The sequence below is a fragment of the Melanotaenia boesemani genome, chromosome 14 (genome assembly GCF_017639745.1).
Source record: "Melanotaenia boesemani isolate fMelBoe1 chromosome 14, fMelBoe1.pri, whole genome shotgun sequence".
Lineage (NCBI taxonomy): Eukaryota > Metazoa > Chordata > Actinopteri > Atheriniformes > Melanotaeniidae > Melanotaenia > Melanotaenia boesemani.
The window spans coordinates 4,345,701-4,370,761 of NC_055695.1; the positions used below are offsets into that span (position 1 = coordinate 4,345,701).

The 25,061-nt window shown below is 36.9% G+C and overlaps 1 protein-coding gene across 1 annotated transcript in view; it reads left to right on the top strand.

Annotated features, from left to right (window-relative positions):
- The first annotated feature begins 2,007 nt into the window (after positions 1 to 2,007).
- The window catches only part of si:ch211-191a24.3 (tensin-3), a 61,720-nt gene continuing 38,666 nt past the window's right edge, over positions 2,008 to 25,061 (top strand). Inside the window, exons 1-12 of the mRNA XM_042006735.1 lie at positions 2,008 to 2,164; positions 7,264 to 7,436; positions 7,813 to 7,863; positions 7,940 to 8,062; positions 8,171 to 8,235; positions 11,083 to 11,166; positions 11,314 to 11,426; positions 14,966 to 15,026; positions 15,102 to 15,177; positions 16,827 to 16,956; positions 17,189 to 17,254; positions 19,775 to 19,879. Coding sequence (XP_041862669.1) covers positions 7,269 to 7,436; positions 7,813 to 7,863; positions 7,940 to 8,062; positions 8,171 to 8,235; positions 11,083 to 11,166; positions 11,314 to 11,426; positions 14,966 to 15,026; positions 15,102 to 15,177; positions 16,827 to 16,956; positions 17,189 to 17,254; positions 19,775 to 19,879 — 1,042 coding nt within the window. The 5' untranslated portion in view covers positions 2,008 to 2,164; positions 7,264 to 7,268. The remainder of the gene's footprint in view (positions 2,165 to 7,263; positions 7,437 to 7,812; positions 7,864 to 7,939; positions 8,063 to 8,170; positions 8,236 to 11,082; positions 11,167 to 11,313; positions 11,427 to 14,965; positions 15,027 to 15,101; positions 15,178 to 16,826; positions 16,957 to 17,188; positions 17,255 to 19,774; positions 19,880 to 25,061) is intronic.

Below are 25,061 nucleotides of genomic sequence, written 5' to 3' on the forward strand. Positions count from 1 at the left end.
AATTATTCACTTGAATATTTTGTGTTTATCTTTTTTACTCCAATAAGTTTAGTTATTTTTTTAGTCTTTTTTTTTTTTTTTTTTTTTTGCACAAATTAGTATTACAGCTTACTTTATTAATCATATGTTGCAGTATATGTTGCAAAAAAATATATTTTTATACAATTCTCAGCAAATGTAGTGGACCACCTTTATTTATTTATTTATTTATTTGTATTTTGGTTCCAAGTTGTCTGATTTCATTTTTCAGTGTAATATTAAATGTGGTATTAAGATATAGCTTTCCAGACTTTTTGGAGGTTTCTCAAAGTTCCTAGGTGTAATGACTGACAAAAAGGTGAACTGGAAATCTCATATTGATCAACTAAAGTTAAAATAATCTAAAACAATTGCAGTGGTTAAGCACTGTATCTTGTATAGTACTGTTTGTTCCATATATGACATACTGTATTTAAGGGTGGAGAAGTACATGTTAAACATTTACGGTGCCACTTTTCACATTACAAGAGTTATGAATAAGCTTAATGAGATATACTCTATATGCAAAACATCAGTGGTTCTATGTGTCCTCTGTATCTCTATTTTCCCTGATAAATAAACTTAAAAAAAGCAATAAGGATCATTACTGGAAGCATCTACAGAGATTCATCAATTCTGTTATTTGTGCATCAAAAACTGTGGAAACATAGATTATTACAACATTTCCCTTATAATGTTTAAAGATAATCAAAACCTGTTGCCAGGAAATTTTCAGAAAATCTTTCAGAAAAGAGAAAGTTATTATTCATTGAGATCATCAGGAAATCAAATTTTAAAACCACATTAAAGGGGCGCTGATTCTCAGTGTCAGATTGTGGAGCAATTTGGAAAAAGAAACGAAAGAGTTGAAATAAAAAAATTGTGTTTGAAAGAAAAATGAAAGCACTCTTGTTAAACAAATATAAAGAAAAAGGTGAAAGTTGATGAAGGGATGCATTCCCAATATATTATAATATGATGTGTGTTGAGCTCGACTATGTAAAGACACTGTTGAAAATCTTTTGTACATTGTCTTGATGGCTAAGTGGTTGGTTGCTGCCCCTGTTTCATTCAAGTTTTGATTGAAGACATTTGAAGATTTTACTTTTTTAAATAAATAAATAATAAATAAAAAAATAAAGTTTTACTTTTGACAATGAATGCTTTTGTATTAAATTTCAATCCAGTCTTTGGTCTTGGCTATTTGATAAGAATTTATGTTTGTTTTTGTTTGTTAAGCTACTTAACAACACATATACACATAATTTGTTCCCATTTCTTTAGTTGCAGCTATGAAAAGCACCAAAGATAAGACAGCGTAACACACAGGGGGGCATGCATGCTGTGTGCAAAGAGATTATAATCAGGTGTCCATTTATAAATGATCTATACCGCTTCATCCGATGAAAGGTCACAGGGCATGATCAGGTGTGTATTTTTAAAATTGTTAGGTCACATACTTGCGTGCGTGAAAACTTGTGTTTTTAATGAACAAAAATTGCTTTTATCACATAAAGCACTTTATGCTACTTTTTGTATTAAAAGTGCTTGATAAATAAAATATGATTTGATTTGACTACTGAAATAAATGGCAGAAAGTTTAGGCTGTTAAAGATTAAAGCAACTCAGACCAAAAATTCTTATAACATTCGTGTTTCTACACGTCTCAGTAAATTGCTGCATCTATTTTCTGTTTTCCTGATATAATAAATGATGGATATTAAATGTATTTTAAGATAAAAGCAAATTAATCTGTTTTATTATTATATGAAAACATTGGTTAAATGTCGAGTGGATTTAATGTAATTACATGTAGCAAAGATAAGAGATCAAACAGTTCAATCAGGTCCCGCGCGTGTGTGTGTGTGTGTGTTTTCAGAGAGGTGGAGTTGGATTGTTTTAACAGTTTTACACAGGCAGGCAGGAGTGGACTGTTGTCACACAGCAGTCCAACAGAGGGCAAAGTGCAAGCAGAGCTGTAACTTTATAGTTTATCATGCTATTTCTCTTGCTCGCATTTCCTTTCCTTCCTCTTCCTCCGCCTACTGTCAAGTCTCCTCCTTGTTTTTTATACCGGTTACACAGACTTTCACTCATCTGGTTTTCATAGTGCTGTGGATTTGATGTTCTGCTCATTGCAACCAAGGTAAGCTTTGTTTCTCTAGTCTCTTAACAAGGCTGGATGCATGTAGACAGGCTGTTTGCTGCTTTAAGTTTCTCTTTCCCTGAATGTTAATGGTCACTGAGGTGAGAGCATATGGATGGTAAATGTATGGGGAAGAGGGGGTGGGGTGGGGTATTACTATATAAAAAATTGTCTCTCCCACAGATGCAGAGATTAACCTACTGACATATTAAGACTCTCATCCCACAAAAACATGTTTACACTGGGATTCATTCCATCTTAAGAGGTCATTTAATCTCGTATTAAGTTTTAAAAGCCTGCTTGTTTTGGAAGAAGTGCAAACCCTGTCAGTGGGAGTGGGATAATGACACTATTAGCAATGCTAATGAACCAGCTTTGACAATAACCTACTGAATGAAGTGGCATAGATTTGACTTTGATATGAAATTTGAACAGAAATTAATTGAAATTCTGCTAAAAAAGAGTTTTAGAGCAAAATTAAACATTTCTTTAGAGATCAGTTGGATTCCTGTTTTACACACTTTCAATTTTAATCTGTCAGGTGAATAAACAGCCAAAAAGCAGCTTTAAGTCGGCATCATTCAAGAAGGCAAAGGAGGTTTTCCTGCCAACTCGCTGAGTGGGAAAGAAAGAAAGAAACAAAGATGGCTAATCCATTTCGGAATGCCTTCTTTTAAAATGGGAATAGAGACTATAATTAGATGTGGTGAGTTAAGGGCTCAAGGACTTTGCAGAGCAGCAGCATGAGTAGACACGTGTGGTTCAGTCGCTCACTTCCGTTTGTTTTGGTTGCTTAGGCGGAGTGCTGACAAATTTAGATGCGCAGTTGAAAACGGAGGAAAAACAGGACCAGATTTATATAATTGGAGAGAAGTAGCTCATTAGGATTGTTTGCTCAGCCTGTCAGCTGTCCCAGCGAGAACTGGCTCAGATGTGCTGGTCCTCCGACCCTAAACTGGGATTAAACAGATGCAAGTTAAAGCAACTGATTTGTACCATTTTAGCTACAGTGACTGTATGTTTACAGGGATGGTGGCTGGCCCTGAGCACACATGGAAAAAACCTCTTGTGGTTTTGTGTCGCTTTCAGACTGCTGTGCATCTCTGTGTGCAGTCATGTCATCCCTCTTTGTTTCTGTTCTAGTTTTTGGCTTCTATTGTATTGTCTAATTTATTTTTTATGATAATTTCTTGATTTTGCATGTCTTTGTAGCTTCTTTGTGTATCATTTGATGCTTTTATTCTCTCATTTGTTGTTTAAGTCTCCATGGAGTCAGGTCGGCACTGCATTTGATCCGTCTCTAGATGTAGGGGGCTGCCATGTTTTGGTGCCTGGGGGGCAGTTGGGAGGGTTAAGGTCAGTTCAGGCTGTTGGCAGGAGACTGGAACCTGGGCCCTCCAGACCCAAGCCCACCTCTGTAACCACTAAGCTACCACTCCCCCATTTAACTTCAAATCTTCAAGTTATTTAACCCTTTTTTTGTTGTAACTCGTGTCTAGCTTGTTTTTGTTTACTTTTTTGTGTCTCAGTGGTTCTTTGTGAACATCTCTTTGTTTGTGAGTCTCTCTTTTTTTGTCCTCTTGTGTCTCTTTTGGCTGATTTCAGATCTTCTGTAGTGAGATGTGTCATTTTTCTTTCTTAATTTTGGATCATATTGTTGTCCCTTTTGATTTTCTGTGGTTGTTTTGATGGATCTTTTTTATTAAATCTGTAAACATTTGATCTTTATTAGATTTCCTGGCTGGTTTTTGTTGAGATGATTTGCCTTCCATATGTTGTTGTGTCTGTTAGCTGTCATTGTCTCTTTGTGGTTGTTTTGTTTTTTTTTTCTGACATGTAGCTTTATGTTTTTTTATAAGTTGTGTTTCCTTGTGATTGTTTTGTCTGTTTGTAATCTCTTTCAAGTCTCTATGCACACCTTCAAAGTTACTTTTGTGTGTTTCTGTCATTCTGACATGTTTCTGTGCTCACTTTGCATCTCTCTCAGGTGTTATTTTATTTTATTTTTTTCTATTTGTAGTCCATGTGTTCGTGTTTTTGTTTCTTTTTTTTTTCTTTTTGCAGCTGTAGATCTCCCAACAAGAAATACAAGCAATCACTATAAATACCGGATCTGTTTCTCTTAATGTCATGTAGTAAAACATTGTATGTTTAAGTGATAATAACTTGTAGTTTCAATCATTAAATGTTACTGGTTCAACTATAATTTAAGTACAATGGTCTGTTGAGGAAGTTCAGGTAGGTAGGAGTTGTCTGAAGGTGGTGAATGAGATCATTGTCCATTTGATCAGTTTACCAGTTTGCTTGCTTTGCTTCTCAAATCTGAAAGAAAAGTGAAAAAAACTAGAACTACAATAAATTTCCTAAAGAAACCGATGGCTGACTTTGGTGACAAACCATCTGCAGCTTTAAAGATAGAAACTGGACAAAACCAATCTTAACAACTTGTCTTATACTCCAAAATCTACTTTAAATGCTTTTTGGACATGAATTAAAATAATCCAATCAGTACCATTTAAAATATTTATTAGAAGTTATTAAAGAGGAACTCAACTTAATCAAATGATGCAGTTTAAAACACATCTAGAAATAATTATGACATCAGTGAATATACATATTCAGCCAGAAATTTCAGCATGTAAAGAAATTTAAAAATGAAGAAAGCAACTATAATTTAAAACAAACAAGAGAATCTTTTTAGAATATGTAGATCAGTCTCGAAACTGATTAAAGCCCACTATTCTGTACAAACATATCTTTGTATATTTGTGCTTTTTTAGTAGTTTTGGATTTTATTTTGGTGTTTTTCAGGCATGTTACACTGCACTTAAATAGAGGTTATTATAAGCAGTAATCTGTGACTGACTGAAAAGAAAGTGTGTATGAGCAGAGTGTGTGACAGAGTTTTGTTCACTATGTACTTGATCTTTTCCCAAAATGAGCCGCCAATATTACCAAATGATCAGTAAATGTTTTATTCAGTTTTTGTATGTAAAGCATCACCAAGATTGTCAGAGACACTTTCGAAGACAGAACGTTGTCCAGGTCTTGGACTGAAACGGTGATTTCCAGCCGGTCATTGCAGCACGTTGCTTGTAAAAGTGGTTGTATGACTGTTTACCCCGCTGTGGTCACATGGTCCGGGTGAAGGCGAGGTTAACCGCCTTTCTTTGTGTGCTCCACTATGTGCCTTCTCACTCCCAAACATGCATGTAATTTCCCTGCTCCAAATGCTGACATAGAGCCCATTTACCACAGAATTGATGGTTTACACAAGAATGTGGGAGGAAGTTGCATTCTTTGGGATCTCAGATTAGATGCGGAGTGAAATAAAAGAAAAAAAAATGTTGAAAAAATAAGAAATAGAACAAAGATGTAATCTAAGAATGAAATAAAAATACTAAAGGTACCCTTTTCTTTATTTTGGAACAAGTTAATTAAAAATAACTACTACTGTTTTATTCATAGTAGTTTAGTGGGTATTGGTACTGTTATCATTGGTATAGTTACTGTAAACTGTTATGAATAAATTCAGACTCAGACTACTTTATTGTCCATTTCATTCTCAAAAATAGAAATTTATTTTTGGCTGTGGCCCAACGACAAATATACAATACAACACAGAAGAAGATAAAAAGAGAGAGAATAACATTTGTAAATAAATAAATAAAAACAACAAAGCACCACAGCCCCCTGAGTTAAATAGCAGAAATGTAATAATAAATGTTTTAGAAATATATAAGTATACTATCAACACCAGAGTGTGTGTGCTGGGATAAATCCTGTAAAACCTATTTAGAGTTTTGTTTGTTTGTTTGTTTAAAATGACTACTGATTATGGAATAAAGGACATTTTGTAGGCCTTTTTCTGGGCCAGTGGAACCGTCAGTCTCTGCTCTGATGGCAGCAGATGAAATACAGAATGTGCGGGTGGGTGAGATCTTGATAAATCTGGTTTGCTTTATCGGTTACTTTTTGATGATGTGACTCCTGAAGTGACCGTTGTTTTTGTCCAAAGACAAAAAAAGGCTGATTAAATTAATGTTTTGCACCACTTTCTTCTTCTTTCAGTTTCATTTAAAAGGTTTTCAAACCAGGACACAAAATTATACGTTACAATACTCTCAGTCAGGGATTTATTGTATTTACATGGGGATGAATGAGTGTTGTACAGTTTATATGAGCATCAGTTCTTCCGCTGTTTAATTATACAGCTGTGTGAATTATAAGACATTCCTGAGTTTGATTTAACTTTTCTTTTCAGAATCTGTGTACTGTCATTGCTTTGTTCTGCAGATTTAATCATCAATAACTACAGTTGTGTTTTTGTATAGTTGTTGCAGGTCTTGTCGTTGTTATTCATGCTTTTCTTAGAGTGTTTAGTTGTAGGTGCTCCCTATGATTATCTGTTTTGTTTTCTTACAGAAGCTGCAAGATGTTTTCTGTAAGGTTTCTTTACAGGTGTAGCAGCTGTCTGGTTGCTGTTTTGGTTATAAAGTTGTTGCTTTCTGTTATATATTTGTCTCATTTTTCTTCTCTTTCTCACTTCTCCTCACACTCCACCTTCCTTTGTTTCCCCTTGCTAGATCCAAAGAACAATAATCAAGCAATAAGCTGAGCATTAAATTCACAAAGCTTTATTTTCACTTTTTTATATCCACTAATGTCCCCTTGGCAAAGCAAACTTGTTTGTTACAAGGCAGCCAGACCATCATTTTGCTGCCATGACGGTGGACAAGTTAAAAAAAGAAAACGGTCTGTATTTGTGCTGATGAGTCCTTGGGTTACAGTCTCATGTTTGTGACTCAGCATGGTTTTTTTCTCCACTGGTCACAAGCTGTGTATGGTTTCCGTGATGTCCAGCATTTTTTTGGTCTTGACCCCAGTTTATGTAAGAATCACATCCTGTAAAACTATTTTTGAACATTTAAGGTGGACTATATGAACTTTGACATTCAAGCTACAGCTGTCTCACATGGGCGTCCTTCTGATGTTGCAGAAGTTCAGATAAATGCTATGTTAATCTGAAAGTTTCACTTCCTCAAACGTTTCCTCAACTTTCTTTCTCACATCCTACATCCCCTCCTGGCTCTTTACAGGCTCCATGTTACTCACACCCATCATGGAAGAACAGCATCATATTGATCTAACTTACATCACTGAGCGCATCATCACCATCCTCTGCCCTCCTGGATGTCCAGAGGACATTTACTTGCAGAACCTGCAGGAGATTGTTCCCATGCTGCAGTCCAAGCATGGACACAACTACATGGTGAGTTGGGGAGGGTAGTTAATCTCTTTGAAATATGAAAATCTGTTGATTTATTTGCGTATTGCACAATACAAATGAAATGTTTAGATAAACCCACAAGTGCCAGAGTCTTACTATTTTCTACAGAGTGAAAAAATGACTGAAAGCACAAAAAATGTAAAAAATAAATAAATAAATAAAATGTGGAAAAACTTTGCTCATCATTGTGTTACTTAGATCCTCTACAGTTTCCTGCTGTTTACATTTAGATATTTATATCAATTTGTGATGTTAAAATTGAACCAATAATTGCACTTTATTCTTAACATCACATTAATCTTTTATGGGACAAATTTGATAGATTTCTAAACATTTTGGGTCATCTGCTCTCATGCAGTTCATCAACCTCTCCCAGAAACATGAAGCTCTCACACGAATGAACCACAAGGTAAGTGGACCAGTTTATGAGGATAGATTTTCTAGGGTCACATGACTGTATCATACATGTGTGGTTTTTCTGTCAGGTTTTGGACACAGGCTGGAGGGATCTCTTGGCTCCCAGCTTGGATCAGGTCTTCAGTGTTTGCACAATGATGGAGAACTGGCTGCAGACTCATCTGAAGCACGTTTTGGTGTTGCACTGCAGGGTAAACACTGCACATCACTGCAGCACATACTAACACTGACATGGTCTTTAAATGAATCTATTAGCAAATGCAATTAATTTATCCTGAGACTGTAATTATCCTAAACAGGGAGGGAAAGGCCAACTCGGAGTCCTGGTGGCATCGTACATCCACTTCAGCAACATGTCAGCCAGGTAACTGTGATGAACACTAAAAAGCTAATTTTTCATCCTGACAGAGACTAAATCACGACTTTTTTCAGATTTAACGTTAGCAAAGTTATAGAGTAAAATATATATTGGAATATATATTTTCTTGTAACCCAAATATCATATCTTATGGGCAGACTGCTGTAACTAAAACTTTAATCCAACTGACACAAAAAAGCCTTTTTCACATTACAAACCCCATTTAAAAAAAAAAACAAAAAATAGGAAAAACTTGTGAATCTAAATTTGTTGGTACCTTTATTTAACAGACACATATTCAAAGTAAATAAATTTCTGTGTCTTCACAGAGAGACTTAATCTTATTATTTTTTCCTTATATAAAATTTGAGCACACCTGAAACTTTAAGCTGGAATATATTTAAAAAATGGCGGAAGAGGCAGAGAGAGGCAGAAAGATTTGCTGAACTTACAGCATTTTAAGGATTCTGTGGTCAGCAGATTATTTGGTGTCAGGTTAGGGTGTCAGGATTTGGTGTAAAAGGAGCATGCACCAAAGTTTTAGTCTTTCCAAGCAGAGGATGTGCCATGGCTCACCACTTTGTGCCAAACTCGTGTGAAAAATTAGGATTACATAAAAAGAAAATAAATTCTAAATGACAAATTGTAACAAACTTTGGTTTCTTAGCATCAAAGAACATTAAAACAATCAGGGAGCAAGGGGACAATCTCAGCGTGTAAAGCCAAAGCAGATTTATTTGTATAGTACATTTCATGTACAGGAAAACTCAAAGGGCTTTACATAAGACAACAAAAAGTTAACAGCAGTGAGCAAAAGAAACACTGAACAGGATAATTAAAACAATAAAGAACAAAAGAAATAAAATAGAAACAGAACAAGATACAACCCAGAGATACAGAGAAACAGACAACGGAATATATACAGTGAAATACATATGATGCAAACTGGTGCCAACAGGAAATACATCATCATCATCATCATCATCATCATCATCGCTGTCAATGCATTCATGTGAGAAAATAAATAGAAAGAAAAACTGCAATATTTTTATTAAAAACAGTTGAAAATAAAATATTTTTAATACTAAAATGGAAAGAACTAATGTCTGGATCAGATATGATTTTCTGGTAGTTTGTTCTGGACAGTAGGAGCATAAAAACTAAACTCCTTGTTTAGTTTTAATTCTCGTTATGGAAAGCAAAAACATGACCCAGGTGATCTTAGAAGTCTTGGTGGCTTATGTGGCGTCAGCAGATATACATTTTGGACCAGAACCATTCAGACCATTACACCAGCACTAAATTTATAAAATAAATTATTTGTCCCACTGGAAGCGAATGTAGAGATCTGAGAACCAGCATGCTATGCTTTAATAAAGGCCAAGGAAAGAAGCAACTGTTGAATGGTTGTGACCTTCAGTTCCTCTGACATCACTGCAGGAGAAACCATCATGATACCATGATCAATACAACCTCATTAACTCAGGAGGACCTTGGAAAAAATTAAACAACACAGTCAACTGTTGCATTCAGAAATGTAACTTGAAATTGGATTACACAAAGAGGAAGCCATTTATCAACTCTGTGAAGAAACACTGCTGAGTTCTCTGGACACCGGCTCATCTCAGGTGGACAGAAAGATATTGGACATGTGTTCTGTGGTCAGATGTTTCAGCTGCATTTTGAACAAACTGACATCCGCTTCTATGTGCCAAAGATGAGAGATCATCCAAGGCTGCCTCTGTGTCCATGGAGGACTTCATATATGTGAAGGCATCATTGATGCAGAGGTGGATGTTGGACTTTGGCACAGGGAAAAGGAGAATCAGACAATAAAAGACTGTTGAAGAGCTAAAATCTTGGATTCATCAAGAATGGAAACAGATTAACCTAAAGCTATCCTCAGTTTAGCCTCATTAGTATGAAGCTGATGGAACACAACAGAAACATGACCCAACTCTTTTTGAGGGAATTACTGGCATCACATTTCTAGTTAGATTTAATCAAATCTTTAAAGCATTGTTATCTTGCTGAGGTTGTACACATGGGCTTTACGTTTGTGAGATGTCATCAAGATGAAGGGAATTGTATTTGTAAAGAACTGAGCCATTATTGATGTTTGAAGATTAAACAGCACTGATGGAACAATAGACAGAAGCAGATCTACTGTACGTCTCCTCCAGGCAAAGGGCAGCGTGGCTGATTAAAGAGACTTTGAACAACATGTTATTTGATTTCCAGGCTAGGATCCTGTCATGCATGACAGGCTAAAATATTGTTAATTGAAGCCAAAGGCAAACACAAGCTGCTCTTAAAATATATCCTCTATTCTTTTAGCTAAATGTCAGCTGTTTAAAGCACAGACTCGATTGGGTTCATCCCACCGTGAGATGTTGTGAAAGTTCAGGTCTAGGCAAATCAGTTCCACCTTTACTGGTGTGCACGTGTCCGTGTGCATGTTTCTCAGGGCTGATCAGTTGACTCACAGTTGAGAAATATCTGATTGTGACCATTGTCCCTCTGTGAATGGTGTTTATGTGCATGAGTTCAGGTATGCAGAGGCTTGTGAAAGACAGACGTGATATCCAGTCATGCGTTTGGTTTTATTTTGTTTGAGATACCAGACTGCGTTTCAGCAAGGAAAATACAGAACTTCTATTAAAAAGCATCTTTGTTAATAAACAGTTAAAAACCTGGTTAATAGGTTTCATGCAGTCCTCATCAGTAAAGTTGTCTCTGACATCACTTCCACTGAGCTGACTTTGAAGTAGAAATCTCTGCAGATGTCAACATAGAAACGAATAAAAAATTATTCACAACACTGCCTCATCTGAAGATTTGTTCCTCTCTCAGTCCAGACCTCTGTCTCGACCATTTTGCCATGAGGCGGTTCTACAATGACAAGCTGTCTGCCGTGATGACACCTTCACAGAAACGGTAAGAACCTGCAGCATTTATGTCAACAACCAGCCAACCGAGGGAACCTGCTGACTGGTGTTACCATATGAAATAACCCCTTCAAATGTCATTTTTTTATTTAGTTAATGCCTGCAGCAGGTAGTCATTTTTCTTTTTGTTCTTCAGGTATGTGTGGATGCTGGGCAACATGTTGAAAAGAGGACTGAGGATGTGTCCCTCTCCATCTTTCCTCCTCTGTGTTGTTCTTCATGGTCTCCCAAAACTTAGACCAGATGGAGGTAAGAAGTCAGAGTTGTCATGTTCTATTTCTTCTAAACTCATTATATAGCAGCAGTGCAGTAAACCTCACCTTAATGTCTTTTTTTTTTAAGTTTTCTTCTGGCTTTTTAGCCCAAATTCATCAAGACAGGATAGAGGTACAGAAAAAAGAAGTGATGTAGTTAATGAAGTAAACCTTGACCAGAATCAAATGGGGAGTGTTGGTTATGTGGTAATAGTCTTTACCATTAAGTTATCATCTAATGGTGAAGACTATATTACTATGATCAAATTTCAGTTTTCAGGCTGAAACACAAGTGAGACAAATTATCTTGACAGGAAAAGTCAAAGGTTTCTAGGACTGTTCTGGAACAACAACAACAACAAAAACAGCTATTGCATTATTTTTTCAGGCAGCTCACCACTACAATCTAAAATACGTCAGGTTGTTGATCTCCTCTTTTTGTCCACAAGTCCTTGATATCACTTTCGGAGCATCCATGTGAGATGCTAGGGGTGGTAGACATGTTTTCTATAAAGAAAATGTAAGCTGTGTACATTTTTGTTGTCCCAACTACAGCTTTCTCAGTGAAAATTAGCCTGCGCACCCAGGTGTTGTGTTCCCATTGATGCCAAGCTGAGATGGAGCCAGTTGTTGCATGGTTTGTTTGACAAAGGAATAAATTAAACACTTTCACATTGCACCCAAGAGCCAGATGTTAACAGTATTTTAGACCATGTTTAAAAAAAAAAGATAAGAAAATAGTAAGTGAAGAGGGGCACAATGAAAGTAGAAATGATTGAATTGACTGAATTTAGCAATAAATAAATAAATAAATAAAGTTGAAGAGACACAGAAACCTTTAATATGAATTTCTGAGATGTGTAACATGTACTTTACATGTTACATGCACATTACAATGACATTACTGACATTTAAGTTTGTCCCTGGCAGCACAGTGTACATCATTATGCTACAATAAAAAGACAGAGATCAAACTTTAGACTAGATGTAGTCTAATTGTATTATAAGTCTATAACTCCAGTCCTCAGATCTTAACACTGGCTTCCTGTCTGCCAAAGAACTGACTTCAAAATCATTCAGGATCTTCTGGATATGAATCCCAGAGATCAATCAGATCATTCGGGTCAAATCTACTATTTGTTCCCAGAGTCAGAACTAAACGTTCAGCTTTTATGCTTCTCACATGAGGAACAAACTTCTAGAAAACTGCATGTCTGTTGAAACTCTCAGCAGATTTATATCAAAACAACTGTTAAATTCCCCACACTGGAATTTTATTTCTTGCATTTTATCTATTTTATTTAAGCTTTTTTCTTTCAGTTTTTGTTTAATTTCTTTTATTTCTTTTAAAGTTTATTAATACACTTGTTATTGCTTCCTGCATCCTGCTGTAATGCTTTTAATATGTTATGTAAAGCACTTTGAATTATCTTGTACATGAAATGTGCTGTACAAATAAATTTGTCTTGCCTTGCCTAGAAACATTACTGTGGGGTGCAGAAGAACGACATTAAGAACCAACTTTAAAAAGAAAGAAGAAATTAAACAAAGACAGAAAAGACTAAAGTAGAAAAGAATAAAATGCAAGAAATATAAGTAACAGAGTGAAGAAATAATAGTTGTTTTGATAAAAGGTGGCAAACAGAAAAGTTTTTAACTTTGATTTAAAACAGCTGAGAATAGTGAAAAACATGATGAGCAAGTGGCACCATCAGTGAATAGAGCCAAAGATATCTCAACATAAATGCTAATGGAGCTTTGATGGAAGCCAAAACTTTATGAAGACAACTTCCTCCTAAAAAATGTGTATTTCCTCTGTCTTGTACTTTCAATTGTTTGAAAAATCTCAAAGCGAAACATACAAGAAACCACATTGTTCAAAGACAATGGATTCTGTAGAAAAGAAACTATATTTTACTGAACAAACAGTTATCTCAGGAACAAAGAAAACCAGGAAATTTATTAACTATTATGTTTTGATTATGGTAATATTTTAATCAAGAATGTATTCGAGACTTCTTGTTATATGCTTTTGAATTTGAAATATGTATTTAAGAAACAAGATTCAAGTGTGTTACCAGTGTGGTTTTTACCAAAAAATGTTTGGCATTACTTACATTACATCAGCATAACCTTCCTACCAATTTAAAAAGCTGTCATTAGGAATGTGAGGAAGTTACAATGACACAGATGTGTCACCAGCTGTTTGCTGCTCTGGACCTTCGACTTGTTTGGGTAGAAACACAGTTATTACAGAATTGCGGATATTTCTTGTCCCCTGAATATTGTGTCATTGCTGAAAGTTGTCTTTGCTTACAATCTTCATCACAGATTACTGTTTGATTAGTGAGCTAACAGGCTAGCTAGCTATCTCAGAGTAACACAATGGTTCAGTTTTAATGTTAGCTAATTTGTCATTTGACAAACAAGAGTTTGAGGTCAGTTTTTTATAACGTCAGGAACTCTGCTTCAGGGTGAATTTAAGCTAATTTTCCCTACATCTAGCTAAAAGACTCTCAAATGCAACTAGACAATAATTTCCCACCCAACTTGACTGCACTCTTCTTGCTAGCTGAAAGCCAGTAGGATTTGCTCACTGGTGAAGCTAGCTATAAGCAATATAAATATGTGAGTTATGCTCTATATTTGGATCTTACAAATATCATAATAATACATTTACTGATAGAGGTTACACTGTGCTATGTGTGTAACTGAAAGAGAAGCAAATTACTGCAGCTGTCAGCAGTTTTTATATCTGCGGCAGTCATGCTGGATTTTGAGGTCAGACTCCTCCAAGTCAGGAATCTGACTTGAGAATGCATTTTCTTCTTCTAAACACAAATAGATAGCCCCATAATTTTCCATACAGCCTGACTGCACTTTATTTAGCTGGAAAGCCAGTAAGATTTGATCACTGGCTAAGCTAGCTAGCAACACAAATATGTAACAATGAATTGCTCTGTCTCTAAATCATAAAATGATCATAGCAACACTTTCACTGGTACAGGTGAGACAGTACGATGTGTGTGATAGGTTTAATAATCAGACAAAAACTTGCAGAAGTGGGAATAAATCGTTCACTTTGATGCACAGGTTAGCCATGTTAGATTTTTGGATCAGGGTGAGATTCCTTTCACTTTCTGAATTGGAAACTGGGCCTCTGGGGGCATTCCAGGTGATTTTTCTGAGAACTCCTACTGTTCAGTTCAAATACAAGGCACCGGTCAGCAACTCCCAATAAGAAAATTAAAAATGAACTAAGAGTTTCCAAACTAATCCATGTATAAAAACTGGACCCAAGTAGAAATGGACCTGACTGATCTGAATTGGAAAATGCATAAGAAAAATATTTTTTTTTCTTTTATTTTTTCCCCCAAAATTCACAGTACAGTATTTATAAGAGTCTGATGGTGGCTTTTTTTTCTTGTCTTTTATCCCCTTTCTTTTAACAATAATGCCTCCTGATTACTTTATTCTGTTCAGTTTAAACCTATGATTTTTCTTTCAATTATTATTATTATCATTATTTCTTAGGCGCATGCCTCTTCCTGAGGGTCTACCAAAGCCTGCAAGCTGTTTGCACATCAGCAGTCTAGTAAGAAACATATAATTTAGAGACTGTAAACACTGTTAGAGCCCAGGAAGTGACACATGTTTTTCTTTATCTCAGCCATGTTAATGCAGCTCAAACAGACCGGCTCTACTTTGTGCTTCAGCCGGCTCAGCTGCTCAAAGGGGACATCATGGTGAGTAGGAATTCTCTGTGTTTACATTTTTCATCAATGAATGGGATGTTTGGTTTTCTTAATGCTGCAGTTGATGTCTGACATTTCACTGCATTTGTGGACTGTTGGGTTCATGTGTTTTCTTGAGACAATTCAATCACATATTTCTCTTTTTCAACAAGGAACTTGTTACATAATTTATTAGATTTATAATAGGCTTCAATATTAAGTTAAGTCTGAGTACAGATACTTTGCAGGATGAAAACCTCGACCCCAGAATTAGCCTTTTCTGGTTTATAGAAACTTGAACCTACAGTTCAGTGTGCAGTACTTTTACTGCCACGTGACATTTCATTCATGTGAGGATCCCACTGGGAGGCAATGTTTTTTCTTTGTTTTCTTTTCACTGCACTAATATTTTTGGCCAAAACAGTTTTTTTTTTTTTTTTTTTTTTTACATACAAATGATTAATTTATGGAGTTTTATATCCATTCATGAGATTTATAAACGTGAACCAGACACAAACACAACTGCACTAAGTCAACACAAAGATGATAATCAGGAATTAAAGGCCACAACGTTTTTCTAGTAAAAAATTATTTGGAAGTGGAACATGCATTTGATACTGGCTTTACCACTTTTTAGTGCTTAATGTGTAATATACACTCACCGGCCACTTTATTAGGTACAACTTATCAGAACCGGGTTAGACCCCCTTTTTCTATCAGAACTGCCTGCTGCTCTATTAGACTGAGATCTGTTGACTGTGGAGACCGTTGGAGTCCAGTGAACTCATTGTCATGTTCTAGAAAGCAGGTGGAGATGATCTGAGCTTTGAGACATGATGTCTTATCCTGCTGAAAGTAGCCATGAGAAGATGCTGCACTGTGTAAACCAGCAGCCTGAAGCGTTGATCCAAGGCAGGATGGATCCATGTTTTCATGATGTTTCCACCTAATTCTGAGCCTAGCATCTGAATGTGGAGCTAAAGTGGAGACTCATCAGACCAGTAACGTTTCTCCATCTTCTATTGTCCAGTGTTGGTGTGTGTGTGTGAATTGAAGCCTCAGTTTCCTGTTCTTAGCTGACAGGAGGCACCTGGTGTGGTCTTCTGCTGCTGTAGCCCATCTACTTTAAGGTTGGATGAGTTGTGTGTTCAGAGATGCTGTTCTGCAGACCTTGGTTGGAACCAATGCTTATTGGACTTCCTGTTGTCTTTTGATCATCTCCAACCAGTCTGCTCATTCTCCTCTGACCTCAGACATCAACAAGACATTCAGGTCCAGACAACTGCTGCTCACTGGATATTTTCTCTTCTTCAGACCATCTCTGTAAACTCTAGAGATGGTTGTGTGTGAGAATCCCAGTAAATACTCAGACCAGCAACCATGTTCAGAGTCACTTAAATCCCCTCTCTTCCTCATTCTGATGCTCAGTTTGAACTTCAGCATCTTCACCATGTCTAAATGACTAAATGTACTGAGTTGCAACCATGTGATTGGCTGATTAGATATTTGTGTTTGAAAGCAGTTGAACAGGTGGATCAAATAAAGTGGCGAGTGAGTGTATATTGTAAGTGTTTAGATAGTCAAAATGAATTATTGAGCCAGAAGCCTGCCAGCATGCAGCTGACTAGTAAACTATACATCATCTCATTTTCTTATTCCAGGTGGTTTGTTATGATAAAAACAGCCGTTCAGCCAGTCGTCGGGTTGTTTTCCGTCTGCAGTTTCACACCGGCCTCATGGTCAGACACACCCTCTCTTTCTCCAAGGCGGACCTTGACTGTGCCAGTGAAGGTATTTATAACCTGCAGTCTGAACTGTACATAATGCTGTTACAGCTCCCCTCTGCTGCTCTATCAGGCTTTAATCTGTAACCAATAAATCTGTCAGGTCTGTTCTCCGAACACCTGAACTAACCCTGGAACGATGTCAGCTGTGCAGCTGTGAAGGACGCATGGAAACACTTCTAGTATGTGGAGAGAAGCGTCCAGATGTCTGATGTTTTTTTTTTCTCTCAATATTCCAGACCCTCTGTTCCCAGATGATGGAAAAGTTGAGCTGTTGTTCTCTGAAAGTCCAGAGAAGATTTCAGGTAGACTTTCCCCACACAGACGTCTCAGTGATTTATCTTCAAACCAAGCTGGCATTTATATAAATATAAGACAGATGATAAAATTCTGATTTAAATGTATCTCAGAGGTTGCAGGATTTGGCTCACAGGTTTTCAAAATTCTCTGAAAGTCTAACAAAACATGTTGAAGTCTTGGTGTCATTTAAGGTGAATGGACTGTACAGAGATGGAGGCGGTCAGCCACCTTCAGACAGACGTATTTGTTAAAAAACCAGGAAATATGAAATATTTTTAGTAAAGCGAATGAAAAATAAATTTGATAATTCTTGTCTGATATTTACTTGAAGTTTCGTCCTGTGTGTTGTGGTTTTTGCTTGTGCCAGTTGTATTATCATCCAAATCTTAGTTAATAAACTTTTAAAAGGCCATTGATGGTCTATGGTGGATTTATTAGATACAAGAGTCTACATACCCTTATATTAACATCTTTATTGTTAAATTTGGTTCCAGATCATAATGAATAATTAACAGTTATAGAGGCTCTTTGAGGGTTTTGTGAATTAGCCTTTTTCTCAGATTGATACGGCTAAAGTGACATAATGACCCACCAGCTGTTGTCAGATGAGCCAAATTCAGCTTATAATATGTGGTTACATATAAAGTTGATAAACCCCAGACTTCACTGTCAGTCCACCTGTGTTTTGTTTCAGTTTGTAGCTTTAGTTCATATGTTAGAGATGTTTTAGTGATGTTTACCCCTTATGTAGAGAAAACTCTTACTCCAAAGCAGGCACCAAAAACCCTATCAAGGGAGTTCTATGTGTACAAAGATTGGTTGCAATTCTTTGTAAAATGTAAAACAAAAAACAAGATTTTTTCAAATATAAACATGAAAAGCTTCCTGCCCACTGAAAGTAACTCATGTTGAATGAGCGGCTGTGTTTGTGGATGAACTTCACACAGCAAAACCAAACTGATTTTATAACCTGTATTGCTGTTGTTCAAGTTGGAGTTTCAAAAGGTTACAAGTGAAAACCCCCAAACCAAGTGAAAAACCTTTCACGTGGTTTTGGGGTTCAGACTTTTTCCCATGTTCCATGTCAGTGACATCCTTTAAAGTAATAGTTCCAAGCCTGGGCCCCTCCCAAAGAGCACAGGGGACCCTCAAGGCTTTGACTTCAAGATTGTTTGAATTAAGGCTATATCCACACAGAGACGAGTTTAGATTTATCTGCTTAACTTATTTTTTATCATTTGGATGAATGATAAAACAGATTTATTTGCAAGAGCCTGGAAATGCCAGATTTTTTAACCAGGTCTCAAAGTGAATAAATAAGCATAATCAAAATATGTTATGCAATAATTTAGACATTTATCCTTAGCCAAAGATAAAAAAAAAGCTCCTTAGTAGGATCCTAGTCCTTGTGAATCCAGTCAATTTTCGTCTATGTACTGTGGTTCATTGGTCAGTGAGCCGGTGGAGCTACTGAAGTATTTAACGTTTTTACAGGTAACCTTGATTTTTCCTGCAACTTTTCTTTAATGAAACATGTGGAAAAAGAAAGAAATTAAAAGTAAAATAATAAAGCTGTTTGTTGATAGTTACCTATCAACAAACAGGGGAGTGACACAGGACAATACATACAATACCTAACAATATTAAAACATACATTAAAACATTAAAACAAGAACATTCACAAGGTCAGAGCATATCATGCAACATGTCAAGCTAACTAATGAAAGCATAAAACCAAGCACACTTTCACCATAGGGGGGATCCCTGGGGGCTTTTTGGTAGTTAAATTAAAGGTGTCTTCAAGGTAAATAGATTGGGAACAACTGCTTTAAAAGACAGAAACATAGAGGAGGATTAACACCACTTTAATAACAAAATTCAGAGCTATGCACTTTAAATATTTGCCAGCTATTTGCGTTAATATGAATAAGTGGCGTGAAAAGGGATGGATGGACATTTGTGGTAATGGAAGTAATAATAGCAGGAAAAGCTTTTCATACATTATCTCAAAAGAAAAAAGAAAATTTGTTTTAAAAACGAGTAAAAATGTGGAGATTACAAGGGGAAGGTATTATCATGCTTTGGCTGATAGCTGAAACATCTGGACTCATTATTTGGGTTAGAAAGTTGCACTGAGCTGCTGTGTCTCTTAAAGCCTGTGACTCAGAAACTGAAACACACTCAAATTAAACACACACAAAAATAAAACAGTTCAGCAGCCAGACGGGGGCAGCGTTGGTCACCACAATGACCGAAGTGGCCCTTTGGCACCAACAACCAGGCTCCTTGCGTCTCAACAGGAAGCAATAGGGGGGTTATCACATGCACACATCTGACTGGAATCTTGATAGCAGATACTGTACACAGGGACGAACATGCAGATATAACCGAGCAAAAACCAAAGTAAGGGCAAAGCTCACATCTTGATTGATCTCAGTTAAAAAAGTCTACTGTAGAAGAGTCTGATAAACCTGTTTGTTGTTGTTTTGCAGATTTCTAACTTAGTCGCCTGTTTCTCTATCCAGGCAGGGAGCTGTGGCACAACGGACGCTCCGTGAAGGTGGACTATGACACCTTGGACCCTTTGGTCAGACGTGATTCATACCAGGAATCATCTTGTCTTGAAACAGGTGAAGGCCACTTTTTAGGATCCTTGTCAGGAATTGTCCACTAATACCAATTTTTTCTGCTCTTTCACTTTCTCTTTGTGCTGTTTGGAGCTTGAGTGACTCAGCTGCCCTCAACACTAATAAGGATATAAAAGAAGAAAACATTTTATCCAGGCACTCAGGAGCTAAACTTTCCTACTCTGCTTTAACATAAAAGTCATTTCATGTATCTTTCTTTATTGAATTGAGCTTTTATTGACTTTTTCTACATTTTTCAAAGAATAAGACTGAATCTTTCACCTGACTGTTAGTGTTTATTTTCTTTGTATTGTGTTTTTCTCAAACTACTCCCTGCTCAGGCTGCAGCAATACAAAGCTATTAGCAAGAGTTAGACCAGAAGACAAAAAGTCCACATTATTATGTTCACCCTGTATGTTATTGATAACTATTGTGCCTTGTTTTTGATTAAGACTGTTTAAACCATCCGTCCGACCAGGATGAAAACAACTGGCTAACAAAAGCAAATGTCTTATTAAAATCAATAAGCTTCCAGGCTTAACATGCTGTTTTTTTGTTCATGCTGTTAGATAATGATGTGAGAATAATTAGCAGCCCTATTTATGGTAATATGAGCATTTCCAACACACTGACAGCAAATGGCACTATTAAATGTTTACTTATTAACCAGCTGCAAGGTCTAAAATCTCAGCTCTCTTTTTGTGATCATCTACTGTTTCCATTTGTTTTCACTTTCACAGCTACTAAATTTAGGCACTAAACTATGTGGTTATGTTTATGAGTCAAATCTACCTGGTAAAAGAGATGATGGCGATCACTACGTATGACTATTTACAGCTTGAAGGAGCTTCTTTAGCAGCAATAAATTGAAGTAATGGTTTCCTGTATGATGTTAACATTCTTTCACATCATTGTGGAGGAATTCTGGTCTGCTTCTCTTTACAGCTTTGCTTCTTGCTGTATTTGTTGATACACAGCATTTTGATCTTGTTAAGATCTGGACTTTGACTGGACCATGTCAACATGCTGATTCTTTTCTTATTCAGCCATTTTGTTGTAGATCTCCTGCTGTGTTTGGGATCATTGTCATGTTGCAGGAGACAGTTTCAGCCAAGCCTTAGCTGTTAGACAGATGGACTCACATCTGACTCTAAAATATTTTGGTATCCAAAAGAGTTTATGGTTCACACAACGACTGCAAGGTATTCAGGTTCTGTCGCTGCAGAACAAGCCCAGATCATCATCCCTCCACCACCGAGCTGACAGTTAATATGAAGTATTAATGTTGAAATGCTTGTTTGGTTTCTTTTGTGCATTCTGACCAAACACCTCCGTTTTGGTCTGGTCAGTCTAGAGGACATTGTTCGAGAAGTCTTGTAGTTTGTTTGGATGCAGCTTTGCAAACCTAAGTTGTGATGCCATGTTGTTTTTAGACATGCAACCCTTCCAAACAAGCCATAATGTTGGGCTGATCTTACTGGGATGTCCTCTATAAGATAATTAGCAATCTTTGCCTGTAGAATGATCGACTCCAAGTAGTTTGCAAAAGACCTTAAAACCCTCCCTAGACTGATTGTTAGCAAAAGCTCTTCTAAGATCATTGCTGATGTCTTTCCTCCTTGGCATAGTGAACACGTGAGATGACTCTTAGTCAGCTCACTTGCTCATGATGCCATGTGTCAGAACAAGTGTGTCAGTGTCTGTGTACTTTTGTGTAAAAATCATCAGTCTAGTATAGAATTAAAGGAAATATTTAGGCTGTCTATATTCTTCTTTATGAATGAATAAGTCACCAACTACAATGACTTTTTCTGTGCACAGCATTAAAAGAGAAAAGAGGTTTGGAAATCCCCAGAAACGCTGCGTAAGGACCCAGTGGACCATACATAACTAACAGAAGTGGTTTCTCTAATTTCCACTGTGTCATCGCGATACCAAGATGATGTCTCTTCCTCCTTGGAGTTGACAAAAACTGATAAGAAAATATGATTTTCATACCTGATTATGACTGAAATTATTCAACCCGACTAAGTCTAATTTCATTCTTCAACCAAAGCTCAACCAAAGTTTCCAGAAGATGCTAACTTTAATACTTTATTTATAGAAGAAAAATGTTTTTGAACCTGTTCCCTCAGAATCTGACAAGTGAAGCTGTCTTAAAACATCATGTCTGGGTGTTGACTGGAATTAAAAGGCTTCAGCTTATAATAATAATAATAATAATAATAATAATAATAATAATAATAATAATAATAATAATAATAATAATAATAATAATAATAATAATAATAATAATAAAAAACAGCAAAAATGGCTTGGAGTTTTAAGGGTTAACAATGTGAAACACAGCAGTGCTACAGAAAGCAAACAAAATCTTCAGTAAGCCAGGTGACGTTGGTAAATATAACCTGCGTTTACATCAAGTGTCTTATATAAAAAGTGTAATCTCAGTGGATTATCTCCAACTCTGCACCTGGTTCTCTTTCATATTTTCAGCCGTTTTCAGTTAAAAGCTGGTGAATAAAGCAGATAAATCTTTCAGTTTCCAACAGTTTTCTGGAAACCAAACCAGAGCTAATCACACTTTCACATGAGCCCACTGGAATGAGTTGGTTTGTGTCTGCAAGATGAATAAAGCTTTAAAACTTCGTAAGGTAATGATAAAATATCTATTAATGTATTTCTGACTGATGGTCAGGAGCTTTCTATTTGGATGCATTTACTGTGGTCAGTGTTGTGGAGAGTTACCTGCTCATCAATGCAGCATCTTACAAATGTTGTGGTCAAAGAGGCTTTTTTAAAGTTCCTGGAAAAATCATCATCTCAACAGCAACCAGACCTGTGCATGAGGAGGCAGCATCTTTTTTTCCCTTTTTTAGTTAAAATAACAATTCACACACAAAAAACATCAACACAAAAACGCACACCAGACAGCTGAAACAATCTCTTTAACCGGTGGTTGGCGTTTCAGTTCCAGCTGTTTTATGCCATTGCTAAAACTGCCCCTTCCAGCCATGTAATTTCGATCCAGAGACGTGTGGAAAAGTGGCATGTAAACACAAATACACACACATGAACACAAACACACATGGATTTAACTGTGAGGGAAATGAAGGTGCCAGCCTGTTAGGAGCACCGCTGGCTGCAGGAATGTTGTTTTGAAGCACAAGTGGTTCTACTTTACCCTCTCACAGCCCTCCCCTTTGCTGCTTCTATCACTTCATCTCATCTTCTATAACTCACTCCTTTTCTTCTCTTGTCTCCTTCTATCTCGCTCTGCATGCTGCTTTCAGGTTCAAGTTGCAGGTTGCAATTTGTCCAGTATGTCCCCATCCCCCTTCTGCACACAGTCTCTCCAGAGCCCGCCTCCATATTTACATTCCCCGCTCCAAATTTGGGCAGCTCAAGGTCCCCGTGCTTTGAGTTTTTTTTTTCTTGAAAGTGCATTATGTGTGCTGCACACTCTGCCACCTGTGTGTGTGTGTTTGCAAGTCTGGTGAATGATCCACCCCTCAGTTTCCTTCCCCTCCTGCTTCCCCCTATGACATGAAAACGCATGAGTGCTCCCACTCTTTCTCCCCACAGTTACCTACCTGGGACAGGATGCAGGAGGAGGGGAAAAAAGAGGAAGGCGGGGATTCGTAGTGCAGGGACGGAGGAGTGACATGCAAGAGGGGGAAAGAGAGAGTGTGGGAGGCAGGGGGGACACCAGAGGGCTGTTAGCACCTTAAGAGAAAGAATGTTCTTTGCTTGTCTTCCTGCGGCAGCCTCAGGGACACAGAGGACAACACATAAAGAGAAGCTGCTCTGAATCATTTTAAGCTGCCTTCACTCTTCATCCTTTCTGCCCTCGTCCTCGTCTCTCTTTCCCTTCTGCTTGTCATCTGTTTCTCTTTTCCTCTTTCTCTGACTCCGGAGGGAGGCTTCAGCAAAGCATTTCCATCCTGTTTCTAGTCTGCAGCGGGGACAGTGAAAGTTTACTCCTGGCCGCTGGTAAAGTAAGATGTTTTTTTTATATTCTGCTCATTGTGAAGAATCTGTATCAGTTTGCAAACTGCGTGCATCTCTGTGTGGGAAACCTCTTAGAGCAGCTGTGAGTTCTTACCATGCATGTCTGGTATTTGAGTTTTATTGCCTCTCTGGACTTAAGTGTGTGTACTCATACAGCTCTGGTATGTACTGTATCTATTGTTGCACGAGGCAGTCATTATGTGTAAAGCGTAACAATCCAAGTTGTAAAGTAATATTTATTTCTTAATTATGTTTTATTATTATTTATAATGATTATTTAGTGTATATGTAATAAAAACAAAAACACACACACACACAAAAATACATTACAGTCATACAACTGAAATCTGTTCATTAAACTTGCATTTTTATTTGTTTTGTCATGTTGAGACACACTGATGTAATTTGTGTGTGCATCAACACACAGTCAGCTCTACCTGACCTCAGGTAGACGTCTGTGACAGACACGTCCTTTCCGTGACACACGGACTCACACATGCACCCATTAGCCCAGACAAAGGGGCTCTGTGTTATCTACATGAAGTGTGTAATGAGTCATATACAGTGGGTGATGCAGGTGTGGAGTCACATGAGGCGGAAACACCTTCAAAGGAGGACATTTATCTTTTATTTGAATTTTCAAGAGTTTAAATTGGATGTTTCCTACCAAAAAAATCTGAAACAGATGTTGATTTATCGCTTTTCCTGATGTTTGCTTATCAGGTTTCTGCTGTGCTAAACCTGAAATATTTAAAACTGTTTTTTGAGAAAATATATTTAATTTTAAACCTAAAACTGATAAAAAAAATCTATATAAAAACCAAAAGTTATTATTGATTTTTATACACGCGATATTTCATGTTTTATTTTGGAGGACTGGTTCTGCATGGAAATGCTTTATACTTATTTTTACTAAATGGCTAAATAAATAAAGAGGATTTGTTAATTTAGCCACTTGATTCCTAACTCAGATTTCCAAAAACGTGCACCTGTGATACTCCAGAAATAGGAGAATAACAAAAAGAATTAAGGCATTTCTGTTCGGCTGAACAAAAGTGAAGTGAAATTAAATTAATAGAGAAAAAAACTTTATTAAGCCATTCACAATTAAATATTTCTGTTACAGCTGACATGGTGATATTTAAATCAGTCTTTAAAACTTAACCTGACCAG